This window comes from Solenopsis invicta, chromosome 11 (assembly GCF_016802725.1).
Source record: "Solenopsis invicta isolate M01_SB chromosome 11, UNIL_Sinv_3.0, whole genome shotgun sequence".
NCBI lineage: Eukaryota > Metazoa > Arthropoda > Insecta > Hymenoptera > Formicidae > Solenopsis > Solenopsis invicta.
Genome location: NC_052674.1, coordinates 13,239,367 through 13,266,321, shown reverse-complemented (window position 1 = coordinate 13,266,321; position 26,955 = coordinate 13,239,367). Strand labels below are relative to the sequence as shown.

The 26,955-nt window shown below is 39.5% G+C and overlaps 2 protein-coding genes across 3 annotated transcripts in view; one reads left to right on the top strand and one right to left on the bottom strand.

Moving 5' to 3' along the window:
- The window catches only part of LOC113005355 (protein ANTAGONIST OF LIKE HETEROCHROMATIN PROTEIN 1-like), a 38,517-nt gene extending 12,081 nt beyond the window's left edge, over positions 1-26,436 (top strand). Inside the window, exons 2-3 of the mRNA XM_039454927.1 lie at positions 25,661-25,746; positions 25,892-26,436. Coding sequence (XP_039310861.1) covers positions 25,673-25,746; positions 25,892-26,255 — 438 coding nt within the window. The 5' untranslated portion in view covers positions 25,661-25,672 and the 3' untranslated portion in view covers positions 26,256-26,436. The remainder of the gene's footprint in view (positions 1-25,660; positions 25,747-25,891) is intronic.
- LOC120358954 lies at positions 18,572-25,268 on the bottom strand. Of its 2 annotated transcripts, XM_039454926.1 has the most exons (8): positions 24,880-25,268; positions 24,394-24,533; positions 20,820-21,023; positions 20,527-20,700; positions 19,911-20,099; positions 19,576-19,826; positions 19,333-19,492; positions 18,572-19,223 (listed from the first exon to the last, which is right to left on the bottom strand). In XM_039454926.1, exons 3-8 carry the CDS (start codon positions 21,019-21,021, stop codon positions 19,081-19,083), a joined length of 1,119 nt encoding a protein of 372 aa, XP_039310860.1. In that variant the 5' UTR covers positions 21,022-21,023; positions 24,394-24,533; positions 24,880-25,268; the 3' UTR covers positions 18,572-19,080. The 2 variants fall into 2 exon arrangements, with proteins under 2 accessions (XP_039310860.1, XP_039310859.1); XM_039454925.1 differs by lacking the exons at positions 24,394-24,533; positions 24,880-25,268 and having other exon boundaries at positions 20,820-21,186.
- Positions 26,437-26,955: the final 519 nt, after the last annotated feature.

The following is a 26,955-nucleotide window of genomic DNA, read 5'->3' as shown; positions in this document are numbered from 1 at the left end:
ATGTAATAGGAGGTTGGTGACCGAGCTCCAAATTGCGCCTAACAGATGTATACTCCATCCGTAGACAGAATGCAAGGCATATCCGTGTATCATTGTATCAATTACTAGTTTTGCTAGGCGGGCGATAACGAAGATAGCAAGCACTCCTGCACTTGCTGAACCAAAAGTTATGAATCCACTCCATATCCGCTTGCCTGTATTCTCTGCAATGTGGTTCAGGGCTTGTTCGTCGAGTAATCCCATCATTGAGATGCTCCCGTGTTCAATAGTCTGGCCCATTGCGCCTCGTGCGATGGTATTCAGAGTGTACGGTCGTTCGACAGGAAACATAATGTGATCCCTTAGGCGGTCGAGGTCTTCTGGTGTGTATATGCCGCTCGTAGCTAGGTAGTCCGGGCTGATATATTTCCACTTTGGCTTTGTCAATGGTTGAATGATGGGTGGTGCCAGTATTTCGGTCGGCCTATTGTCTATGCGATACCATGTATCCTGTATCTTATACATACTTGGAATAAGGTTGTTGCAATCCCGCTGTGTTCCCTTCCTTGTTAGAATTCGGGAACGGGGTATCACGAAATAAGAGGTATTTCGGTAAGTGACCGGAAGTTCGTTGAAACAGTTTTCCGTGTGCCTTATTTTGCATTCGACGGGGACGCACTTGATTAGATGGATGACTTCCCCACTGGTGATTGCCGTATAGCCTGGAGTCTTCATAATGCGAAAGGCCATTTCGTCCGGTGCAATGCTAGCCAATGAGAGTGCGTTCCGAAGGACTTGTGTTTCTAATGCACATTTCTGCTCCATGATGTCGCGGTATAATTGTGTGAGTTGTGTCTTCATATGCTTCTCTACGTAAAGGAACTTTGAATTTACGTAGGCGAATATGTCCAGATCATTTAACGCTATTTTCGATCGGGTTTTGAAAGTGCGGCCTTTTTGTGTTTCCAAAATCAACAGCCTGGGATGTTCCGTTGGGTACAATTTATAACCGCATACATTGATTTCCCTTCCTTCCAGCTTGGTTAGTGCGAAGGTCGTCTCACGCGTGGTGACGGTGTAAATTATTGGTGACGTTTGATTCGGCTTCGGGGAGAGCCTATTTGCCAAACCTTCATAGATGACGTCATAATGATCGAATCGGCAGCTGTCTGTGGCGGCAACGCTCCAGTACGTCTCCGATCCGTCGGTGTCCTTGCACATCCGGCTGGCTGTAGAACATCGCGTGCCCGAGGGTAATATGATCTCCTTCGAGGATTTCTTAACGGACGCTTCGAAGGTACGGAGGACGATTTTCACAGATGCTTGGACGATTACCCGTTCCCATTCTCCATAGCCATCGGAATATGGTGCGCCCTCGCAAGTTGCGTCCGTACCAGCTCGTCCAGCCAGCGTGACACTGCGCCAGTGTGTGGTGTTCGGTTGCAGCCGGTCAATGACAGCTGAGCCGAGAGTTAAAGAGCCTGTCTCGTGAAGGCGGCGGCATCCGTCGGCTCCTAATTCTCGTAGGTATTCCTTGCGTCCATCTTTAACGACGGATACATGGGAATGCATCCCGCAATGGTACACCGTTCGATCTATTTTGACTAGGCACTGAGTCACGGAGATTCGATCGAAGTCGGACAACTGGAGTAACTGCATGTACACTTCCGTGTTAACAGGTTCGAGATCATCCACCTCACATGTTCCGATGTCCAGTAATGAAAGGGTCGTGATGTTGAGTCCTTCCCCGCTGCAATCGTATCCGACGAGTCCGTTTGCAATTAACGGTAATGTCGAAAGAATAAGGATGAGATGTGGATCCATGCTGCGTCTTTGTGTACGCTGGTCGTTTCTTTACTGCCGACGATCCTTTGCCTGAGTCGGGTCCGAGGGTCGGGTCCGGCGGGAACATCTGGCGTGGCGTCGCTATACCTAAGGAGGAGTGGGGATGTTTCCTACGGCTAACTTAAGTTTATCGGTGTGAACCGTACGCGTTTTATCTCTTTTTATTTCTAACTTAACGTTTTTGTTTTCTAATACTTCAATTATTTTATAAGGTCCCATATATTGGCTAGATAGCTTATTTTTCAAGGGTTCCCTCAGCATGTACACGAAGTCGCCTATATTAAAGTTTTGCGGTCGCATTTTTCGGTCATAGTAGTGTTTGGATTTTAATTTAGAATTAATTAAATTTTCGCGTGCTATATTCTGAACGTCGCGAATTTTATTGAATAGGTCGCTTAGGTATTGGGAATAAGTTTCATTTTTTTCCATGTCTAGTGGAGGGTCGCTTGACGGAGTTTCGGCGACTTTCCCGAAAACGAGCTCGTGTGGCGTGTACCAGGTACCTTCGTGCACGCTAGTATTATAAGAAAAACACGCCAGCCTGAGATACTCATTCCAATTATCCTTTTCGACAAATTGTTTCAAATATTCACACAAAACATGGTGGGATCTCTCCACAGAGCCGTTCGATTGCGGCCTATATGCAGTGGTTCTGCATTGTTTGATTTTAAATTTTCGTGCCACATTTTTCATGAGGCTGCTTACAAAGTTTCTACCCTGGTCAGTGAGAACCGCTTTAGGAGCACCAAACGTACAAATAAATTCGTTTACAAACGCTTCGGCTATGTCTGAGGCGGTAGTACGCCTTAATGGAATAGCGAGGGAGTATTTGGACAAAAGGTCTTGAATGGTGAGGATATAACTGTACCCATCTTCGGTCATGGGTAGAGGACCCATAATATCCATAGATATTTTCTCGAACGCGCTGTTGGGAGTGTCTGTTAGAGTCATTGGTTGTCTGGTTTTTAAACGTACTAATTTCTTTAATTGACAATCGCGACAGTTGCGAATAAAATTTTGTACATCCTCTTTTATTTTAGACCAATGATATTTGTATTTAATTCTGTTTAGAGTTTTAGTGACTCCTTTATGGCCACCTATCGCGGAGCAATGATTTTCTTTGATGATGTCCGCGCGGTCTTGTTCCGAAGGAATCTTTATTTCGTTAGAACAAATTATGATTTTGACCGGGGAGTCTTTAAATTCTCGCGCCAGGAGGGTGCGAACTGTATTCCGGGTGATATCGATAACGGGACCTCTAGCCAGTGATACTGTCTTGAGCTGGAGCTCGTTGACTACGTCACGAAGTGAGCCTATCACTTCTTTTAATGTCTCTAACTGTAAAGTGGCAGAGACGCGTTCTTCAATTATGAGTGCGATTAAATTTCTCTTCCCTAAATTAATGACCTTTGCGCGGCCTACCATAGTTCCTTCTATCCGCGGTAATTGATTTGATTCCCGTAGGATGCGCGCTCCGATATCGCACGGTTCGCCAGTGAGCGTTGTAAAGATCACGATATTATCGTTACGAGTCTGTAGATTGTCGCGTACGTCAATTATTTGAGCTTCGTTTGGAAGTGGCAGTTCGTTTGCAGGGTCTGAGAGGGGTTCGTCTGATTCAGAGTCACTTTCGCTGTCGGATAGTGATTCTATGTCTGAGGGAAGATCAAATTTTACGACTTTTTGAGGGCGCGATTTCTCTGTCGCATTTGGCTCAAGTGGGCGCGTCAGGTCAGTGTTTAAGTTTTGTGACGGTTTTATTGCAGCCGGCTGTCGGTTTTTAATGCGTTCGGACCGACGAAGTGGTGTCGTGTTTCGTTTATCTCGGGTTAAGGGGAAGATTCCGTGGGAAACAGGGTTTCTAGATAGAGCGTCTGCGTTTGCATTTGCTTTTCCAGCTTTGTATACAACTTCGTAATCATACTCGGCTAGTTTTAAACGCCATCGAACGAGTCGTGATGTGGGATCCTTTACTGAATGTAACCAAACGAGAGGTTTATGGTCGGTGACAAGGGTAAACTTTCGCCCGTAGAGATATGGTCTGAAGTAATTGACACAATAAACGATAGCCAAAAGTTCTTTTTCTATTGTAGAGTAATTACTTTCGGCGGTGTTCAATAGTCGTGATGTGTAAGCGATCGGTAGATCTTTCCCTATAGTGCCTTGACTCAGCACGCCGCCAATAGCGTAACCCGAAGCGTCGGTTGTCACAACAAAAGGTTGCGTGAAATCCGGATACTGTAGTATCGGTTTCGAACATAATGCTTGACGTAATTGCGTGAAGGCCTCCTCCTGCGCTCCTGACCAAACAAATGCTTTATCTTTCTTTAATAGGCTTGTCAACGGCTTTGCGGTCTTTGAAAAATCCGGTATGAACCGGCGATAATATCCCGCGAGCCCTAAGAATTGTTTGATGTTTTTAGCGCTTGTAGGGCGGGGAAATTTCTCTACGGCCTGGACCTTTTGTGGGTCAGGTTTTACTCCGTCCGCGCTTATTACATGACCTAAGTATACGACTTCCTTTTTCAAAAACTCGCACTTGTCTGGTTGGAGTTTCAGATTTGCTTTCCTGAGTCTGTCGGCTAACTTGCTAAACTTAATAATATGCTCACGCAATGAGCTGGCATACAAAACTATATCGTCGAGGTATACAAATAACTCCGTGCCTTGTAGGCCCGATAACACCTGATCCATGAGGCGTTGAAACGTCGCAGGGGCGTTTTTCAGCCCGAACGGCATGCGATTAAACTGATAGTGCCCGTAAGGCGTGGAGAAAGCCGTCTTCTGCGCGTCTGCTTCATGCATTGGTATTTGATGAAAACCTGACACTAAATCGAATACGCTGAGGTATTTCGCGCTGCCTAACTGATCTAAAATTTCCGTGATGTTTGGCAGGGGGTATGCGTCACCGACCGTTTTTTCGTTTAGAGCGCGGTAGTCTATTACCATGCGCCATCTTTTATTTCCTCGAGAGTCGGCCTTTTTCGGCACAACCCACAAAGGAGAGTTGTAAGGCGAGTCGGAGGGGGAAATAACTCCGTTCTCTAGGAGGGTTTGAACTTGTGTGTTTATCTCCTCCTTATGGATGGGGGGAAAGCGATATTGCTTCGTATGGATTGGAATTTCGTCGGAGGTGGTGATCTTATGAGATGTTACGCTCGTACAACCGAGCTTGTCTTCCGGGAGTTGGAATAGGTCGCTATGCTTCTCTATAATTTCATTCACGTGTTCCGATTCTTCCTGATTTAGATGCTCGAGTCGAAGTAATTTTTTAATTTTTTCAATACGGTCGCCGTCGGAGGCGTCTACCGTTGATATAGAAGCTACACGATGCCCTGGGGCAGGATTATCTTTTACTTTGATTGGATTTAGAATACTTCCCGCGCCGCTAACGGGGGGATTTCGAGAACTAGAATTGATTTGATTTAAAATGTTTTCTGTGCCACTAATGGAGTTTTGAGAACTAGAAACGAACGATTCTAGAACTTTTCCCGCGCCGCTAACGGGGGGATTTCGAGAACTAGAATCGACTTGACTTATGACATTTCCCGCGCCGCTAACGGGGGGACTTTGAGAGATAAAGTCAAGTTCTTGTAATTCGATTGTAGGCACAATTAATTCACGATCTGTATCGCTCGAATTCACTACTTGGAGGTAAGCTTTTCCGTCTCTATTTGTAACGACGGCGTCACCGAGATATACGCCCTCACAGACGCTAAGTCGCGGTACGTATCCGACGGCTACCTCTGGGTTTTTTATCCTAAGATAAAAGGTAGCTCTCGATCGGCTCGGTATAACAACCGTTTCACGATGAGCGAAAGGAATCTCGGTTCCTCGCCATTGGACGACTCGTTTAACAAAATCTATACTCGCGGAGTCACGGAGGAAATCCGATCCTAGGATACCTTCCTGTACGATCGGGAAATTATTTGGAACTACGTGAATGTACACGGGGTAACCCATGAAATTTATGTAAGTGGACCCGAGTGTTTCTACCTGCCCGTCGGTTATGCCGCTAAGGCGTAACGTGTCACTCCGACACACGGGTGTCTCGGGATGAATGCTTCTTTCTTTTACGAGATTTGGTGCGGCCCCGGTGTCGACCATGAAATTTGTCTCTTGTAGTAGGCCGACCGCTTTCATAGCGATGGTGGGGGCATGAGAAAAGTCTGAAGGGTTTAGGACTGCGACTCGGGCGTTTCGACCGCTGTCGCTTCGATAGGATTGACTGGACGCGAGCGAGGGTGGGGAGGCCCGTCTCGAGGAGCGTCCGCCCGCCTCGAGGGGCTGTTCTCGTTTCCCTGCCTCGCCTGAGAGTTATTATACTCTCGTTTTCGGCATTCTTCGATTTCGTGCCCGGAGTATTTACAATATCGACACCATTTTCCGGGCGAACTGTTGTAATTTCTAGAGGCGTTATTGTCGCCGGCTGCTCGAGCCCCTCTATTATATCGATAACTGTCGTTACGACTCGAGTCATGAGTATCGCGGCGACGAGAATCGTATGTCTCGTTACGGCGCGGATCATAATACCGGGCGCTTTCCGGTCGCCAGTTGTCTCGTGGCGGGCTGCTCGGTTGCTTGCCCGGCGGGTAATCGCGACTATACGGACGTACGGATGTCGGTGCTAGATCGAGGGTGGGACGCCTTTCTGTACCGCGCTCCAGCCTACGTGAACTCTCATATCTTTGCATTTCTAATTCATCTCGTTTTGCAATTGTTTTAACAGCGGCAAATGCTTCGAAAGGACGGAGCTGTTTTTCGGGTTCGAGTTGCAAACGGAATCGTAATGGTAGCCCCAGGTAGCGCAGAAAGATCTAGCTGTTAGCTCGTCGATTTCTGCAATGACTTGAGGACTCAGTATACCGTGAGCTCGACGCTCCGAATCGAGGATGGCTGCCCTAAGCTCTTTTACGCGACTAATATAATCTAAGATGTGTTCGTTGGCTTTAAGATAAACCGTACTGAGTTCTCCGCGATACTGGGCTATAGTATTAGCGGACCCGAACGCTCCGTTTAAAAGGTCGATTAACTGAGTTACTGTATCGCAGGGTTCGTCTTCTACCGCGGAATATGCACGACCACGAAGTTTGTTTATTAACAATCTCGTTAGTGATTTTTCGTAATTTGGCGGTACGATATCGCGGGCACGTCGGCATGCGCGCGCGAATTGTGAAAGAGGGACGTTGTAACCATCAAAATGTGTTACGCCCTCGGTCGCTTCGCGAAGAGATATCTTGGGCATGTGCGTTGCATGCGCGTCGGCTGCGGGTTCGTTAAATGAGGAATGCCGATCGTTGGAATCGAAAAATGGCTGTCCTGGAGGTAAACTCGGACTGTGCGCTTCCGGACGTCTATTTTCAACCTCGTGCCTAAGTGAATTAATTTCGCGCATTATCTCATTCTTTAGCGCCGCAAACATATTTCTTACGTCGGATGCAAGAGTCGAATCTGTTTCTTTGTTGCGTTCGAGTGCTCTACGTTCTTTTTCCAGTTGCATTCTCTCGCGGTCTATCGCGGCGGCTTCGTCTCTTAATCGTTTTTCGTGTTTATCTTGTGCCAACCGTACTGCATCTAATTCTTCTTCGGTAAGGGCCGTTTTGGCCATGGTCTTCGCGGAGTTCCGGGTTTCCATTATCGGAGCGATCTATCCCACCGCTGTCACCAGAATTATGTTACGTCCCGACCGAGCGCGGTCGCCGTTGAGCGGAATACGCGCGTTTCGGCGAAACTGGCTGTTTCGAAGCCTGAGCTTCGGGGACTCCACAGCCCAGGAGCGGATCGCGTGGCCGGATTTACCGGCGGACGGGCCCGATTTTCCGCGACCGATGGCCTAGTGAGGGGAGTTTTATAACTTTAGAAAGGGTGCCGCGAGAGCGCGAGTATAGTGGCGTCGGAATCGTTCCAGGGGCTGTCTCCCTCCCGGATTAAATAAGCTACGAATTCTTCCAGCTCGTGGGGGCAACGGTCACAATCGAGAGGGTGACGGCGGGCAGCCACGGGCGCGTGGCAAGAATCGCACCTTTGCGGGTTGTATGGGTAGCCGAGATAGATGTAATGAGTAATTACCCCGAGGTAACTTTCTTTCTTAAAGCTTGATTGTTTGCCTTTACACTCGAGGCATAATACTGTTGACTCGTCGTCGTTTCGAAAATACAGTGAGGTTACGCACTGGGCACTGCGGAGCCATATACCGAACGAGCGATTCGCTTCGCGCTGGGCACGGACCGAGAGAATAGCAATGCGCGGCGGTGGGCACATACTCTAATTTACCGTGTAAGATTATTATTCTTCTGGAGATACGCACGTGCACGTCTCTTCGATTTCTATTACAGTAGGCGCTGTATTGAGATATGGTTTGTCTTCCGAGTCGTGCAAATGGCGCGCGAGGTCGTTCAGTGCTTCGTAGCACTCGACGCAGTCGATCGCGGTCTCCGGAAATGAGATTAGACGATTGCAGGACGAGCAGCGTGTGGCTTCTTCGTCCCCGCCGATAATTAAGTAGTGACGCGTGACTGAGTTAAAAAATACGCGGTCGCGAAAGGGGAGAGTATTTCGGCACCCGTCGCAAATGATCGTGCGGTTAATCTGGTGTTGATGGAAGGTGGCCAGGCTACACAACGCGGAGTTAAGCCAATCGAAATATGGGGCTTGAGTTGAAAAGTACGCGTGTGACATGCTTTGTTGGGCGTTGCGACTTAGCTTTAGTATGGCGGTTGCTGTTGAAACTGTTGCCTTGGTAGCCGCTCCGGTCCGGTGATGATCGTCTTCGTCCTTCCCGGCTGTCCTATTGTGTTCTGGCCTCGATCGTGATGTTTCTGTTTATGCACTACACTCGCGTCGCAGTATTGCATGCATGGAAGCGGAGGAGGTTAAGCATGGTGATTAAGCGAAAAAAGCATTTGTGCATAAACTAATCTTTTATTACTACGATATAAAGCACAATTTAAACTACGGTTACATTGAAATTAAGCTTACGAAAAAAATAACGATGGATTTAGAGTTAGACTTAAAATTAGAATTAGAATTGGAATTAGGAATTGTCTCGATTTAGGATTTGAGTTAGAGTTGGAATTCGAATTAGAATTAGGATTGGAATTAGAGTGACTCGTTTGGATTAGCGCGAACTAGTAGCTCAGGGGAACTCGGTCGCTACAATTGCGACACGGAACCGTCCTGGCTACACTAGCCCTGATCTCTACTCTCGAGTTCGAACTGCCCGGAGTCGCGGGCTGCATCCCTATTTATATGATTTTGAAACAAAGCTCTGAAAAAGCGCGGCAAGTCGGTGCTCTTAGTGGGGGGTTGCTGCTGATGCAACCACCATTCAGATTCCTTGAATAAGAAAACTCAAGTTCAAGTGCCGTGCGAGCGGACTTCTCCGCCGCGACCATCCGGCACTGAGAAATGTCAGGGAAATGTCAGTTCACGATTTTATGACTTTAACGGTCGCGCGACAGATTTCTCTGTCGCGGTGTCTTTCAAGTGCCGTGCGAGCGGACTTCTCCGCCGCGACCATCCGGCGCTGGAAAATGTTGGATTGAGATTTTATTACTTTTCGAGTGTCGTAGGCGCAGTTTCCTTCTAGCAACCTTCCGTCACTGGAAAATGTTAAATATGATTTTACGACTTACTGGCCGTGCGTGCAGATCGCTCTGCCGCGACTATCCGGCGCTGGGAAATGTTAAATAGACATTAGTCTATGATTTTATGACTTACTGGCCGTGCGTGCAGATCATTCTGCTGCGACTATCCGGCGCTGGAAAATGTTAAGAACAGGATGCGACCTGACAGTTAGATTTGTTAGCGAATGCCGGCTTGCTCGTCTGTTTTATACCGGTGTCGAAAAAATTTATACTCGCAACGTCGCGGACGTGACAGAACAATCTATATGAAACATGAAAAAAACGTTGAAGAAACGTCTGACGTACGTGAAACATGTATAAGAACGTTAAACGAAATGTGAACAACCTATATGAAACATGAAAAAAAACAGGTTGATTGTGTGTACATCGTGGAGCTTCGAACGTATACGCGTTCAAAATTTTCTCGATAAGGAAAACGTCCGGATACTTCGCTTGCCATTGTACATAGTTCAAGAGCGATGCCAAAAACTGTTCAAACGAGCGACTGATGCAATACTGATCGTTAAATGGTAATGTTTGCAGTTATTAATGTTGTATTGGAAACGTATAGATGGAGAGGGGAGGCTTCCCCCTCTTTTCAATAATTGCATCATCATCATCATCATCATCATCATCATCATCATCGTTATCGCTTGAACATGTCACTACACGTTTTTGCGTTCCGAAAACATACAAGAACGTTAAACGAAATATGAACAACCTATATGAAACATGAAAAAAACGTTGGAGAAACGTCTGACGTACGTGAAACATGTATAAGAACGTTAAACGAAATGTGAACAACCTATATGAAACATGAAAAAAACAGGTTGATTGTGTGTACATCGTGGAGCTTCGAACGTATACGCGTATCCTATCGTGCAAGCAACGCGTATACGTTCGAAGCTCCACGATGTACACACAATCAACCTGTTTTTTTTCATGTTTCATATAGGTTGTTCACATTTCGTTTAACGTTCTTATACATGTTTCACGTACGTCAGACGTTTCTCCAACGTTTTTTTCATGTTTCATATAGGTTGTTCATATTTCGTTTAACGTTCTTGTATGTTTTCGGAACGCAAAAACGTGTAGTGACATGTTCAAGCGATAACGATGATGATGATGATGATGATGATGATGATGATGATGCAATTATTGAAAAGAGGGGGAAGCCTCCCCTCTCCATCTATACGTTTCCAATACAACATTAATAACTGCAAACATTACCATTTAACGATCAGTATTGCATCAGTCGCTCGTTTGAACAGTTTTTGGCATCGCTCTTGAACTATGTACAATGGCAAGCGAAGTATCCGGACGTTTTCCTTATCGAGAAAATTTTGAGGAAAAAAGGAAATAAAGTCTACGTTAAATGGCTGGGATTTGATGGATCGCATAATTCGTGGATAAATAAAAGAGACGTTATTTGATTTATATACATACATATTTTGTAATACACGCATATATTTGTAATAAACATTGTAATGCAAAATCGACTTAAATTAGTAATAAGCTTAAGCATCGCATTAACTGTCACCTCTTCGAAGATTATCGTGGAAAAAGCATCGCGGGCGCTTTCTACGAACATGAATTACATCAAGCGAAGTAACCGGACGTTTTCCTTGTCGAGAAAATTCGGAGGAAGAAAGGAGATAGAGTCTACGTGAAATGGCTGGGATTCGATGGATTGCATAATTCGTGGATAAATAAAAGAGACGTTGTTTGATTTTATACACGCATATATTTGTAAGAAAAATACACAAACATATACAAAAGAGCGGAAAGAATATACTCGTACTAAGTCACGCAAAAATTAATCTACATTAAATGTTATTACAATAATAAGTCACGCAAAATTGTCACCCTTCATTTTTTTTTTATTTTTTTTTTACAATAAGTCACACAAAAGTATCACCTTTTATTGTTACAATAATATTGAGTCACGAAGTATTATCAACTTACATTGTTATATATTGTTTAATGAGTCACGCAGAATCAACTTAAATTAGTAATAAGCATCGCATTAATTGTCTTATAGTAATACACAATGTTATAAATAAAGTATTAAAGAGTATAAAAACTGTGTTACGATGTTATACGCCAATGTCCCCAAGGCAATGTTTCAGTAGAATCAGGCAAGATGTAACGCTTGTCATCGAACGGGCTGAGAGCAATCTTTTTCTCTTTGATTGTGTGTACATCGTGGAGCTTCGAACGTATACACGCTTGCTGACGAGTCATTTCTATCCCGTCGTGCAAGCAACGCGTATAATCTTCAAACGTTATAGTTCGTTCTACAACGCTATTCTTTACACCTTTCGCCTTTTTTGTATCTTTTTTCCCTTCTACTTTCACCGCATACATTTTTTTGCTCTTAGCCCTACAAATTCGGTCATAATCTTGCCGTAATTCTCGTCTTTCATTAGCCCTGGAACTTTCTTATTCGCAAGAGGTATATTATATTCATTGTCGGCGGGATAATCGCTCGTGTCATATCTCGCGATATCACGTTTCATATCCATGTACACATTGTCACACTCAATGACATAGATGAGGCTGTCTGTGTCTGTATAGAGTATTTTACATTTATCTTTATACAATGGCAGCATATAATCGTAGTGAAATTCGTAAAGGCAGATTTTCGAAATGTCGAGAATACACATACCGACATATATTGGTTTGTTAAATTTTACCGATAGTTTACGCATTTCTATGGCAACCAGATTTTCTGCGAAAACGCTGCGACTATGAAAATTCGGAGCAGCAATCATGGCCTCTGCCCCGTAACGGCCTTCCCATTGCGTTACTAATTTTATATTAACGTGATTACGTACATTTTCCATGGTTTTACCGAAAACTGCATTATTCATTAATTTGTATAAATTTTTCTCGAAATCATTTTTCGCGTTCGTTCGAAACTCTATATTTAATTCTATATAATCACGGAGCCAGGTGGATTGAGCGAATTGAAGTACGCGATGTATCTTTACGATTCGAAGCCCGTGACGCGTGCACTGTTGAAGATTGCGGTAGTGGATGACGTAACGCTTTTTATCATGCACTGTCGCTAGTAATTTCTTCTGCCTTGACCCTGGAGGCTTATCGCTCGAAGGACAAAACGGTAAGTCACTGTGTCGATCGTGCAGCTGATTCTCATATGCAAGGTCGACTTCCAGTATATATCCGGTGTCCGAGTCAAATGCGATCGCGTTTACATCGAAATTGTCAACGTTTTCGACCCATTTAAATTCACCGTATGGCAACGGTTGACACATTGCCCACCCATACAGATTATTCACATCATTATACATCAAATAAGTCGACGGTTTTGACGGATCGTACGATTTCATGTACTTATTATTAGCCTTCGCATATCTGCCCGAACACTGGCTTAAACCGCCACGAATTCCACGTTCCACGTAAAGTAGCATTTCTATGTCCGTAAGCAACTCGAATCTTATACCCGTTTTCTTCAACATTGCATCCCACGTGTAGCCTGGCAATGTATAGTAATGCGCGGGATCCAAACCGTAACTCTGCATGCTTTTGTCGCGAAAGTTTTCGAAAATGTCGGCTAATAATAAGACATCTGTTTTCAAATATAAATCGCTGTATTCGCCCAGCGTTTCAATTGCAAACCGTTGCCATACGTTCTCGGCATGAGCGTAATCATGCTCTGATACCGTCTGTCCGCTCAGTGAACTGTAGAAAGATTCGCGCGGTGGTAAACGCGTTTCTAAAAGCTTTTCGGCATCATCAATGTACTCGTACGGAAAAACGCCTTTGCGCGTGAGGAGTTCGAAATCCTCGTTTGACAATGTGGAAAATTCGGAACGAGTAATGTTTAATTGTTCAATACCTAGAAACGACGCCAATTTTTCGAGACTCGCACTTAGGAATTTATATGAGTCGATGAATCGAAATCGTATACAATTTCGTACCTCGCCCGATTTTGTTCCTACACCGGTAGCTGCGACGTGTTTAGTGAACGAAATATATTTTTCTTTATTAATCGGTAGTAGGTCGATCTTGCCTTCGAACGCGGTAGAAATTTCTTTTATTATAAAATGCGCATCGTAACCGCTCAAATTGTGAAAAACGACTGAAATAACGTACGTATTCTTATAATTTAAATTACATTTATTATGGGCAGGACCGCGATACTTGCCGGTCAAATGACAGTGATCACGCACCCGCCGATTGTCAAGCCACTCGTTACGGGTAAGGCCCGTATCTGGTATAAACGGTTTTTTTCACATATATGACACTTTGTCGCGTTTAAATATGCCTCTTTCTGCTGTACAGTTAATTGTTCCATTGGAACATTGGCGGATATTCGGGCTTTCATATCGTGCGCAAGATTTTCTAACTCTTTCGCGAACCACGCGACGCAGTCCTTATCGCGGCGAAAACGATACATCGATAACGCATCGTCGTACGAGCATTTAACATAGTAAGCTATGCTGTATACCTCGTGGTGTTGATACGCGAAACTCGACGTGTTCTCTGTTTCGTTCTTCTCCATCTTCTTCAATACGCACTCCAAATCAGCGTAAATTACAAATGGTACGCGCTCCTTGTTGTTGTATGAGTCGAATTCTAGCCATTTCTGGTCTTCTCTCGGTAGTATGATGGCACAGTCATTTATTTTCTTGCACTCCGTTCATGCGATTGCAATTTTTCCTCTAAGTGGAAGTAATGCAGGCAACTGTAATAAACAAATTATTTTTTTACTAAACAATAATTAAAAGTGTGAAAAATTTTTTTATATTATTACACTTACCGATCGCAAATGTACTTTCTTCCATCATGTTTGTTTAGTTGTGAGCTGACCAGTCGCGACAGGTTTTTAATCCACGCAAAGTGGCCGTGGGTGACGTCGTGTTCATCTTCCACATAGAAGAGATTGACATGTTTCCCCTTCTTATCTTCGGTCAGTCGTAACGGCACAACATATTCTATCTTTTCTTTTTTGTCCAATTCGGTTGTGTACACATTCACAGACACGTCGTTTAAACGTTCAAATTTTCCAATGTCTTTTACTTTTATTGGAAATTGAATGTCTTCAAACTTTAACACAGTCGAATAATGCGGGTACGATGACACTCGGTTTGCATGATTTTCGGCGGGGTACAGGGCAGCAACCATGGACCACGCGAAGCAAGCATTGTCCTTCGAATGTACATTAATTATTGCACGCTTGTCACTTACCGACAGCGGCAATTCGAAGTAACATCCCGCGTGCATGGGATTAAGCTTGTTTATATTTACCATCAGGTTTTGGATTCGGTGTAACGCCCAGCCGCTATCGCGTTCTTGAAACTCGTCGAGCATCGCTAATATCACTTCGATTACACGCTGCTCGTACCATTCGCGCAAATTTGACGCTCTGTATAGTTCATAGTTCTTCGTCGCGAGACTTTTATTATCGCGGTCGTCACGAATGTTTACAAATTCACCGTTGAATACGGTATTCACCTTCACATTTCCATGTTTCGCGATAGCGTCTCGCACTTGCTCGATCACCAAATCACTAGCGTCTTCCAGGAAATGTCGCGGTTCAATATAATCGGCGTTTATGACAGCACCCGTAAGAATACGTGATTCAAACGCGGTCTCAATCTCGCGCCAGATGAGCGATCTTTTACCACTGGTGCTAGCGTGCGCACCACCTCCAACGTGCACGAAACGTCTTTCTAATTGCGCTTTTGCACCCGCGAGTCGCGCGATTCTCGCCACTATAGATTGTCTGGAGCCAACGGTGAGTCGAGGACGTTTGGCACTGCTACAACATTCTTCGAGATGTGCGAGGCACTTTTCGCATCGTTCTACCCATGCACGACACTCCTCTTGAGTAGCGATCTGCGAGCATCGCTCGAGCAGTTCGCGTTCAATGTTCTCCATTTTTTTTCTTTTTCCGTTATTAGTACAGATCACACGTTGACTCGGGGCACTCGCAAATTAATGCTTTACATGATTTCCAGTACCGCTGTATGTGCAGAGCGCGATATTGATCTCGTGCGAACTTTGCTTCAAAAAAGCGAGTTGTTATTTCCGGCCACTGATCAACTCGATCCAGCAGAATTTGGTCGTCGTCGTCGTACAAGTAATTATATTGATTCACTGGAATTTCGTCGCATTTAATATAGTATGCATTACGCCACTTCATATACGCACGATTCCATTTAGGTTCATCGTCGTTGTAGAACCATGAGTATACGTTTATCGCCAGTAATTCGGTGCACTTTCCATTACCAGCGGGAATTGTAATTTGCAGATAATCTTGGAAATAGGCATGGCGTTTAATTTCCTTTGCCACCTTGTATTTCTTTTCAACAGTTTTGCGAGCATTGTATACAATACGAGTATGTCCATATTCATTGCGATACATATCATATTCATCATCAAAATTGTTAAAAGTGCACAAATATTTTAGTGTCCACGTATACACTTTTCTTCGCGCTGTAAATGACAAATCGCCACAAGGCACGTAGTCAATGCTAACACCCTGTCTCACGGCACGTTCATTGGTCCCGCGTATACCCAATTCTCTGTTGCGTAAGAAATTTACCACAGATATTTGTTGATCGTTTTTTTCCGGCACAGTTTCGAGAACTTCCAGGATATCTTCTACATCAAAGTCTACATCGGGCATTTCTCCGTCAAACTCCATTTTCATCAAATATATTGTCTATATATTTCTACATATTGGGCACATTTTGGTAGGAATGTACACATACATGGGTTGTCTGCAGTTGGAGCAGTAATCACCGTCAAGTCGCTCGAGAGAATCTGTACAGTGAGTTTGGATAGCGTTCATAGATCCTAGATCAATGTCATTGAGTTGAGTCATACAATATGCACACACAGATAGAGCTCCTCCAGTCGAATAGCAGAATTGAATAATGCAGTGTTTCGTGCGATCATCCAAAGCGCGTAATTCCACACTAGGTATAACTTTTACTACACGATTCTCACGATCTTCACTGATAACACTGTCTACACTACTGTCGTCAAAGTTCACTTGCAAATTATTCTCATTGTCTTCGTGACGATTGGCCATCTCTTTAACCGCCGATGATAGATTCGATACGCTTCAAAGACATCTACTGATGTCCGAGCGCTAATTACATACTCGTATCTATTATACGTTCTTTTTGTCTGACGAAAAATTGCATCATCTAGCGGGGGCATGAAAGATCTATCCCCACCACTAGAAGATCCCATAGATTATTCATATACATTTGCATCAGTGTGTGACACTCTACATTAGAAATCTCGATCGAGCAGAGAGAGACTTGCGCGCATATTTGCAGCGGCGTGTGCGAACCTGTTCATACGTGTTCAAGGCTAATGATACATCGTACGATTCGTCTTCGATGTAATTCGATACCTTTGTGATGAGCCGTCGTCAAAACACACGACAAGGCCATGCCTGCATCGGCAAATATAACTTGCATAAAGAATATTCTATATCTCTCGAACGGTAGGCTAGAAACTTACGAGACTTGAAATGTTATACGTAGTGGAATACTGTCTTCCAAGTGGATGCAGGAAGAATAACGAAAATTAGGTAGAAAAAAATAAAACAATTAATATAATATAATATAATATAATTGCAAGCATAGAGTAGCGGCGTTTGCTTCACCTACAATGTAATCATATATCTTTTGTCTTCGATGTAATCGTATACCTTTGTGATTAGCCGCCGTCAAAATACGCGATGCGACGGAGGATGCTCTCGCTGAGCGAGCCCTTCGTCAGTCGCAATTATACCGTCGTGCAATTGAGATCGCGAGAAAAAAAAAATGGAGCAGGAATTCGTTCCATATACCGTTGTGGTGGACACCACAAGTGGACAACGTGTGATATATTACAGAAATTACATTGTTGTGGTGGACACCACAACGGGACAGCGTATGGTACACATAGTACCGTACGATTAAAAAACTAATAACAGTGTGGTGGTGGCGGTGGTGGTGGTGGTGGCGGCGGCGGCAGCGGCGGCGGCGGCGGCGGTGGTAGTGGTAAGTTCCTTTTTTAAAGAAATTTTTATTTTCTCTGTCCGCTGATTTCGCGCGCTAGCGGCAGCGGGCGCGGACGGCGGGCGGCGGGCGGCGGGCGCGGGCGGCGGCGGCGGCGGGCCCCGCGAAAATTGCCCGCGGGCGGCGGTGGGCCCCGCGGAAATCGCCGCGGAGAACCGCCGCGAAATCGCCGCGGAAAACCGCCATGGAAAACCGCCGCGGAAAACCGCCATGGAAAACCGCCGCGGAAAACCGCCGCGAAGGATCGCCGCGGTATTATTATAAGAAAACATACAACATTAATACACGCTGGTTCTAACTACGGGGCTTCTCTCTCTCCCCAACATCATCCTCGGCGGTACATACCGCTCTGCCGCGCGGCTTACCCCCACCTTTCAATCCACCCTCTAGATCAGTGGGTGACACCACCCACTGCATCTTGAGGATCACCATCCACTCCATGTATCATTCCCTGGACCGCGGGCTGACTCCCACGCGCGGGTCAGTTCAGCGGGCTGACCCCCACCTCCCAAGTTAGGTCTCGCGGGTCACCACCCACCTCCCATGTCAGACCCTGCGGGTCACCACCCACCTCCCACGTCAGACCCTGCGGGTCACCACCCACTCCGCGGTACGTACCGCAGGTACCCCCGCGCCTACATTCCCCCCTCGCCCCTCACCCCCCTCATTGCCCCATGGCTTTGAATCGGCATAGACTTACTACTAAGATTAATTCATATATTTATTATAAAACATTTTTAAAACATTTATTAAACATTTATAAAACATTATATATTATATATATATATGCATATACATATTATATAACTGTACACACAAATTTTTAATGTAATAATGGACAGTCTTTCACTCAATTGAGTTTGCACATGGTTTAACTGCAGAAATTATATTTCGTTATTTGATTATACATATGCGAAATAAAAAATAAAAACGAACGTAACATTAAGATATGCGCAGTGCGATCTTTTACAAAATAAACAACGTTCAGAACCTTTTAATCTTTTTATCATAACTATTTATAAAATATCAGAATAAAGTATTTGCACTTTCTTAACGAGTTTAATATTTTTCTATGCGTCGTAGCATAACTAGTTGTAGAAATTTATAAATACATACATATAGGGGAAGGTTGCCGCACCGGCTCCTGAATCACACCACATCGCCTAAAAATTCAACTTAATAAAACTTAACAAATAGAACTTAAAAATATATATTTATTATAATTTAGTTATTTCAAAAGTGGTGCAATTTCGGCAACCTTACCTTACACACGCGCGCATGTATAAATATATGTACTATGTATAAGTTATATAAGTAACAAAAATAAGAGCAAATCAGTCTTCTTACGTTATTTCGTAATTGAATGAAACTATAAGTGGACTTATAACTTTGGATAACTTTGGATTGAAACTATAAGTGGTGTTTAGAAATCACTTATATTTATATTAATATCTATAAAGTGAAAGTAGTTTCACTGCAATTGTACGTTGTCCGCTATCACTTCTGAAAGAATTTTGATTCCCCTTGTATTAACTCCAGCAGATTTTCTATGGTTCTAGAAATTGTAAGAAATGTTACAATGTCTACAACAATCGGCGATTTTCATGTGCTTCAAGTTTTTTTCTTTCAGCGTCATATCGTTCTTTAGCCCTTTTTAACCATTTCTGTATGGCCTTCTCTAGTTCTATTTCACTGTACGTCGAATTAGAATATTCAGCACCTGCAGCTGTAACAAAAGAAATTTTATACATGTATAAATTGATACAAATATACATATATTTATTACTATAAAAATATCATATTAAAATGTAATATATTTTTATAAATACATTTACCTAATAACATTTTCGTAATTCGAAGATTACAAAATTTTTTTTTGAGTTTAGCACCTAACCAACTATATTGTTGTGCAAGTTCATTAGTAATCAATCGGCACAAACTTCGTTTGATAAAATTGTAAGGAGAGGTGCCTCCTATTTTACATGTTTCGGTAGTCTGTAACAAAAACTCGTACATTACAATACAATATTTAATTCTAATTTTGCAAAATTTATACAGAACATATATATGTATTTTACCGAGCGTTTAAAGTTCTCTTCAGTTCTTAAAAATTGCTCCACGGTCTCAATATTTTCTACAGTTTTTAACGGTAGATCAAAAGAAGAATAAATAGATCTTATATCCTGCTGTTGGTTGTTATCCTGATCTTGCCGCAGATTTAAACCGGTTATGACATTTTTCATTTCTCTCAAATCGTCTACTATCTGCCACAACTGAGTTCGAAAGTAGCCTTGCTGGCGAATAATTTCTTTGAAATAGTTTGCATTACCTGTAAAAGAAGAATATTAATTCTTAAAATATTCATCTTTCTATCTAACAATGATAATTTTTAATTCTTAAAAATAATACATACAGCCATCATCTGGAGTGGTTGCGGGGAAAACATTATTCAAATTTATCTGTGTGTCGCATACATCATAATTGCTATTTAGTAAATTACACGTTGATGTACTTGGTGTTTGTTCGCTAACTTTGGTAATTAAATTTTGTCCGGTTACTCCATTCGTGCTTACGTTTAAACTCTTCTTAATATTAATAGATTCTAAAAAAACAATATTATATCTACAACTTTACGTTACAAAAATATGTGGTTCTATCTTTTACATTACTTATTACAATTAAAGTATACAGTTGCTCAATATTTTATTTCAATAAAAATCAAAATTTTGTATATATTTATTTTAATAAATAGAAATTGAATTATTTTATTGTTTTACTTGATTAATAATTATTTTATTTTATTAATGTACCTGTTATTTGCGGAGGTTTTGGAAGAGTGCTTTCAGACTCGTCAGACTCTTCACTAGAGTCTGCAGTCCTAACTTTTTTTTCACCACTTTGTTCTCTGAAGAAATAATTTAAAATATAAATTTGTATATATTCTTTGTAAAATACATTTTAACATTATACAATAAACTTTAATATTTATATAATAATTGTAGAGAGTAATTTTTATTTATAAAACAAACCTTTAACGTGTTTCTGTTTTGTCGGAGCGTTGTTTTCCTGATCGCTATCACTGCAGGTGTCACTCACAAACAACGGATTTCTTGTCCTTTTTCTTTTTGTATCCTCAACTTCTGAGTTTAAATCGGATGTACATTCAGCCTTTTTTGTTTTTTGTCTTGCCACATTATAGTCATCTAAAATTATGTAAATGCTTATATTCCAGCGAATAATAGCAATAATATACGTATATAAATTCACTCCTAGAAAAATAATATTAATTTAAATAATTTTTTTTAAGTAAAATGTTACTGACCATATGTGCTGTTCCGAAACGTAATGATATCATAAGATGGCCAACATGTATTTCGTTCTACGTTTTTTCTAATTGCAGCGATAATTTGTTCATATTTAAATGGAGGCCAATAACATTTGCTATGTTCTATCCAAGTTGATGGTACTGCTTCAACAGTGTTATCTGCTGTAAATTTAATAATTGTCCACGTCGGTTTGGCCATTTCTGGAAAAAAAACAAGAGCACAATTTTCTTTTAGACAGTGACTAATTGTACACGTAACGAACACGTGACGAACATTTTTAATATTAGGATTAGCATCTTTTCTCATTTTAGTCATTATATTAATGTATTAAAGTTAGCACATATTGTAAATATTATTAAAGATTATTTTTTATGTTTAATCACTTATTATTTATAAAATTATGTTCTCCAAGTCATGAAATTATGTTATATAAATCACTAAGTAATATCCTTAACAAAAAATCAATATTAAAAGTTAGAACAAATTGTGCAAACAATTAACCAAAATAATCGTCTGTATTATTTGAAATAGCATTTTTTTCAAATGACTTGAATATTTTACGTACAATTTTACATGTAATTATCATACAATATGTATTCGTTAATTACTTTTAAACTATAAATTTATCAAAATATGTATATAATGTATATAATGTATATAATGAATATATATATATATATATATATATATATATATATATATATATATATAATGTATATAATCAAAATATGTATATAAATATAAATTATGTATATAAAATATGTATAAAAAAAGTAAAAAAAGTTAAGTACAAATACAGTCATAAAAAAACATTTAAACTTAAAATAAATGCACTTTTAGAATATATTTATAATATACCATGTTAGTCATTATAGATATGATATGTAGCAAAAAAAAACAAAGAATTATTAGTCTATAAGGCAAAGTAAATGATTGCTAAATGTAGCTGCCTATATTATGTGTAAATATAATGTATATATATTAGTCTGTAATAGAGATATTGTAATATTACTTAAGTAATTTATATGAAACAAATACTGTAGCAAATCGACCTAGTAACATGAATTACATTTCCTTCTAATACAGTGAATGAAAGAAGATCTAAATAGGTAATCACACAATTTTGATTAAATTAATAAAAATATAGACTGGATGACGATAAACATAGATTATATTAAAAATATTAAAACAAAGTAAAATTAAAAAATGTTATTAATACTAATAAAACAAAAATTCTTTTTCTTGTCTTACTTTAATAATAATTTTTGTGAAGATTGTGAAATAAACTGAACAAATTTCATATGATATTCTCGATATAAATTTGTAATTATTAGCAATAAATGCTTTGTTTTCTATAATTGTGCATGTAATAAAGGAAAAATAACGTATTTATTTTTATATTTTAATCTAATACATTTATGGGCGACTTGGTCCAAATTCCAAATCTGTAAATTGCCAAGATCACAGACTTTATAAATATCGAGTTTTGAAGATTTGCATGGATTGATATAAAAATCTTTAAGTGTCTTATACTTATTTCCAATTATAATATTATTCTCGTCATTAGAAGCAAAATTTGAGATAATTATAATACTTCCATCCAACAAACAACAACAATTATCAGGTTCTTTAGTTGTTAATAAAAATTTGTCAAACACAACTTTACTAAATTGATTACAATTACGACAATTTATAAGCGGACCATTAGAATGCGGATTTAAAAGTTGAGGTTTATTACATTGTTTTGTGTTTAAATTAGGATTAATATAATTATTTTGTTCACTTATCCGACAAACAATTTGCTCTAAAGGCTTATCACTTTTGCGAACCATTTTTAATATAGATTGCATATAATTCTCAAATGGGAAAGCACTGAATTGTTGCAATGTTCCGAATTTTTTCACATCATCACAAAGATGTAATAAATGATGTGTATTATGCGATGCATTTTCTTTACCGTACAGACTAATAAATGTTTCAATGTAGTATCGTAATAATAATTTTGCATATTCTAAATATAGTTCAATGTGCTTTGGATTGGATAAAATGGTGGCAGCTGCATGTAAAGTTACAAAATTTAAATATTTATCACGATTTAATACAGATTTTAATACAACCGGTCCCGTATATAATAAAAATGTTCTAAATTCCGTGGCTTTCCACCTTTTACTTTCTGATAACGATCTTGATTTTCTATTAAAATCACATGGTATATTATATTTTTGCTTTTCTAATAGAGTAGATATTATTAATAGTTGTTGCGATGATAATTTAGCAGGTTTTTTAAGACACCATAAAGAAACCACTAATTTTTTTACTTCACCCAAGAATAGTAAGTGCATTGGATCTGATGGGAAATCATATACCATATCTGTATTTGGAAGCAATTCTAATATTGATGTACCCGTATGATGATCTGGCTGCGATTTTGATCTGAATTTTTCATCTGTTCTTATATTAGAAATTTCTAAGTACGGAAAGCACACTCTATTAAAATGATATTCTCCTTTAGCTTCACTCTATTAAAATGATATTCTCCTTTAGCTTCACATTTTGTACATGAATAATAACCGGAATGACCTTTTGTATATTTTATAAAAGATTGAGCTGGTACATCACAAATAAAAGCTTTAATTTTAAACGGATAGATTATTCCATTAATTCTTATACCATGAGTAATTAAATCTTGAGCTTCTTTTACAAAAGAGTACAAAAATTTATTAGCATCTGCAGGTTTTTCATATCCGTGATAAATTCCAATAATGCCTACATTGCTGTAATTATTAACTAAACTGCATAAAATAGGATAGACTTGACTCCCTGAACTTTTAGACAAAGGTAAACCGTCGATATTTATAATAATTTCAATTATCTGTAAATTTTGAGAATACTGAGATGCAAGTTTTTCCACGCAATAATTTATTCCAAAATGATAATAGTAGCCCGGTTCGACATTATCTGTATTTATTTTTCTCAATGTGCTTAATAAAGTACGAGCATCTCGAGGAAGTTCAGGATATTTAGGCTTTATATATGCCATCAATTCGTTTAACGCAACATGAGTTATTCTATTTCTAATAGCCCATCCTTGCAATTGTGATGTAATTTCATTATCATCCTCAGAAACATTATTTAAAAAATTGCGATTATCATCATTAATGCAACAACTATTAATATCATCTACCTTATTATTTTCATTATCAAATACTTCATTATTTATTAATTCGTAAGTATCAGTATGAATGTCTCCTGTTACTGATAACTTATTATCAAATTTTGTATTTAAATCAATTGTGTTTACAAGTTTATCTCTTTCACTACATGATGCATCACTAGTACTCGAAACTGAAGGTGGACTAATATAAGTGAATGAAGGTAAATCTTGAATTGCTTCTACGATATTAATAGATGCATCAGTTATCTTTTTTGCACGTTTATAATATTTCTTATTTGTATTTACTTTAGGCATTTTTAATTATTTAATTATTTTTAATTATTTAATTAATTTTAATTATTTAAGTATTTTATTATTTTTAATTATTTTTGAATTATATTTGTATTATACTTAACTGCGTCAAGTGTTGATCTTCTTAGCCATGAAAATCTATTTCAATCCATGTAATTCTCTTCAATTAAGATCCGAAGAAGTTGCACGTAGAGAGATCCGGAATTCACGAGCAGCCTAGATTGTAAAATGCTGAAATGTTCGCCTGAAAAAAATCGATAAACAATATTTTAAAAGCGACAAGTGGAGGCAGCAGTTGGGACGACAGTGAATTGAAGCAATTTAACCTTAGAACAATTAAGTATATATGTTCTAAGGCAATAACATAGACTTAGGCTACATTCCAAAACATCTTCTACGAGGAAAAATTTAACTCGATATACGATATAGAGTATACGTTACATGTATTTCGAGTAAAATTTTCCTCGGAAAGAACGTCTTGGAACCTAACCTTTAACCTATTATGCAAAGTGCCCAACATAATAGGTTAATCAACGCCGTCATATTTATGTATATATTTTTTACACACAATTTTAATAAAATGTACTTACTGTTTTATAACAATAAATGGAAAATTGCTATCAAAAAAACGTAGAACGAAATTTAGAACACGATTAAGTCACAAGCACAAAGGCGGTTGCCGATTTCTCGATGAGACGATACTGGCGAGACCAGTCATAGAACTTTTCTATGAGACCAGTGATGATCAAGGGCCGGTTTTTCTTGCGCATGCGCGACTATGAAGGAGTAAATTCAGCCCGTGTTCCGAAATACAATGCCTGTACTAAAAGTCTATAAAATATAAACGTAAATTATAGATTTTCAGTACTAGCAAAATGCATATCAGAATAAAGCCACAGTCATGTAACAGACATGAGTACTAGACTTGGCTTACTTGACAAAAGGATATAGGTAAAGAATCATGCACTTAACGTTCATAGTCATTTGGCTGCACGCTAATGACGCACTTCCCAATTAATGCCGAGATCGAATGTCCTATGGACGTTTAAAAATGGACCATTAATGGACGTCCAAAATTGGACATACGATGGACGTCCATTTCATGTCCATGGACGTGCGGACGTAAAATGGATCGGAAACGGACGTCCATAGGACGTCCTGTGCTATCTGGGTTATAATTCTGGTAATGAATTGGATAATTACATAAAGTTTTGTTAAGACGTAAAAGAAAACAAATTAGATGGTTAAATAGGCAATGGCTTGTGAGTCCTATTAATACAATGAGGATTCAATATGGAGATTATAACTTATTTCAAGAACTAAAAAATGATCCTGCATTATTTTATCGTTATGACATTGGCACATTTTCAGCAATTAGTACAAATGACAGAACCATATTTGATAAAGAAAAGCTCTTGTGCTTTAATACCAGAACTACGACTTTTAATAACTCTAAGGTATTTATAAAATAAAAATACGATAGTGCATGCTTAGATGCGGCAACTCATTCATACTATGTAATTAATGTAAATGTACTTTAATCATAGTAATTTTAATATAAATTTGTAGTATATTTTTACATATTAATTATATTCTTTTTAGATATCTTGCCACAGGCGATTTACCATTGACTGTAGCTTTGGCATTTAGAGTTGGTGAATCCACGGTAAAAGAAGTGGTAAAAGAAGTTTGTAATATTTTGATTAAGATTTTGGAACCATTATATCTTTCTCCACCTACAAAAGAAGATTGGACAATATGTGTTCATGGATATTGGAAGAGATGGAACATTCCAAATTGTGCGGGTTCCATAGATGGCAAACATATTAGATTACGCTGTCCTCCAAACTTTGGAAGCTTGTATTTTAATTATAAAAAATTTTATAGTGTGGTTTTATTGGCAGTATCTGATCATTTATACAGATTTACATTAGTTGATATTGGAGCATTTGGAGGTAAGCAATAACAAAAATTCAATATTATGTACATACTATATTATTATATATTTTATAGGAAATAGTGACGGAGGCATTTTCAATAACTGTGATATAGGAAAAAACTTAGAAAATAACAGATTAAATTTACCACAAGAACCTATAAACCTTCCTAATAGCAATTTAAAAACGTACACTTATTTTGTAGCCGATGATGCTTTAAATTATCAAAAAGAATTATGAAACTTTATTCTAGTACAAACTTGATATATAAAAAGAAAATTTTTAATTATCAACTTTCTAGAGCACGAAGAACAGTTGAAAGTGCTTTTGGAATTTTTTTGAATAAATGGAGAATATTCCACACAGCTATTAGCATGCTACCAGAAACCGCTGATGTAATTGTAACAGCTTCAGTTTGTCTACACAATTATATACTGAAAGAAGAGCAACGCAGTGGACATAAAATGTACAGTCAAGAACAAATTTCTGATAATAATGAAAACCAAGTAAGAAAAAAAAAAATAATTTAGAACTAAATAAAAGTATAATAATTTAATCCTTCAATTAATTTTTAATTAATAATATTTAGAATTTACCCTGGATCAATATACTAAATAATCTTCAAGAAGATAACGTACAAACTGCCAAAATTCAAAGAAATATTTTGAGTGATTATTTTATTTCTGAAGTTGGACAAGTGGAATGGCAGCATGACTATATTCAAAGAGG

What these genes read in the sequence shown, in the direction of transcription:
- LOC120358954 (XM_039454925.1), bottom strand. Translation starts at nt 21,138, where the DNA reads ATGACTAAAATGAGAAAAGATGCTAATCCTAATATTAAAAATGTTCGT. An exon ending in GTTTCGGAACAGCACATATG is followed by an intron (nt 20,701 to 20,819) that starts GTCAGTAACATT and finishes ACATAATTTTAG; the next exon opens with ATGACTATAATGTGGCAAGA. An exon ending in AACCACTCCAGATGATGGCT is followed by an intron (nt 19,827 to 19,910) that starts GTATGTATTATT and finishes CTTCTTTTACAG; the next exon opens with GTAATGCAAACTATTTCAAA.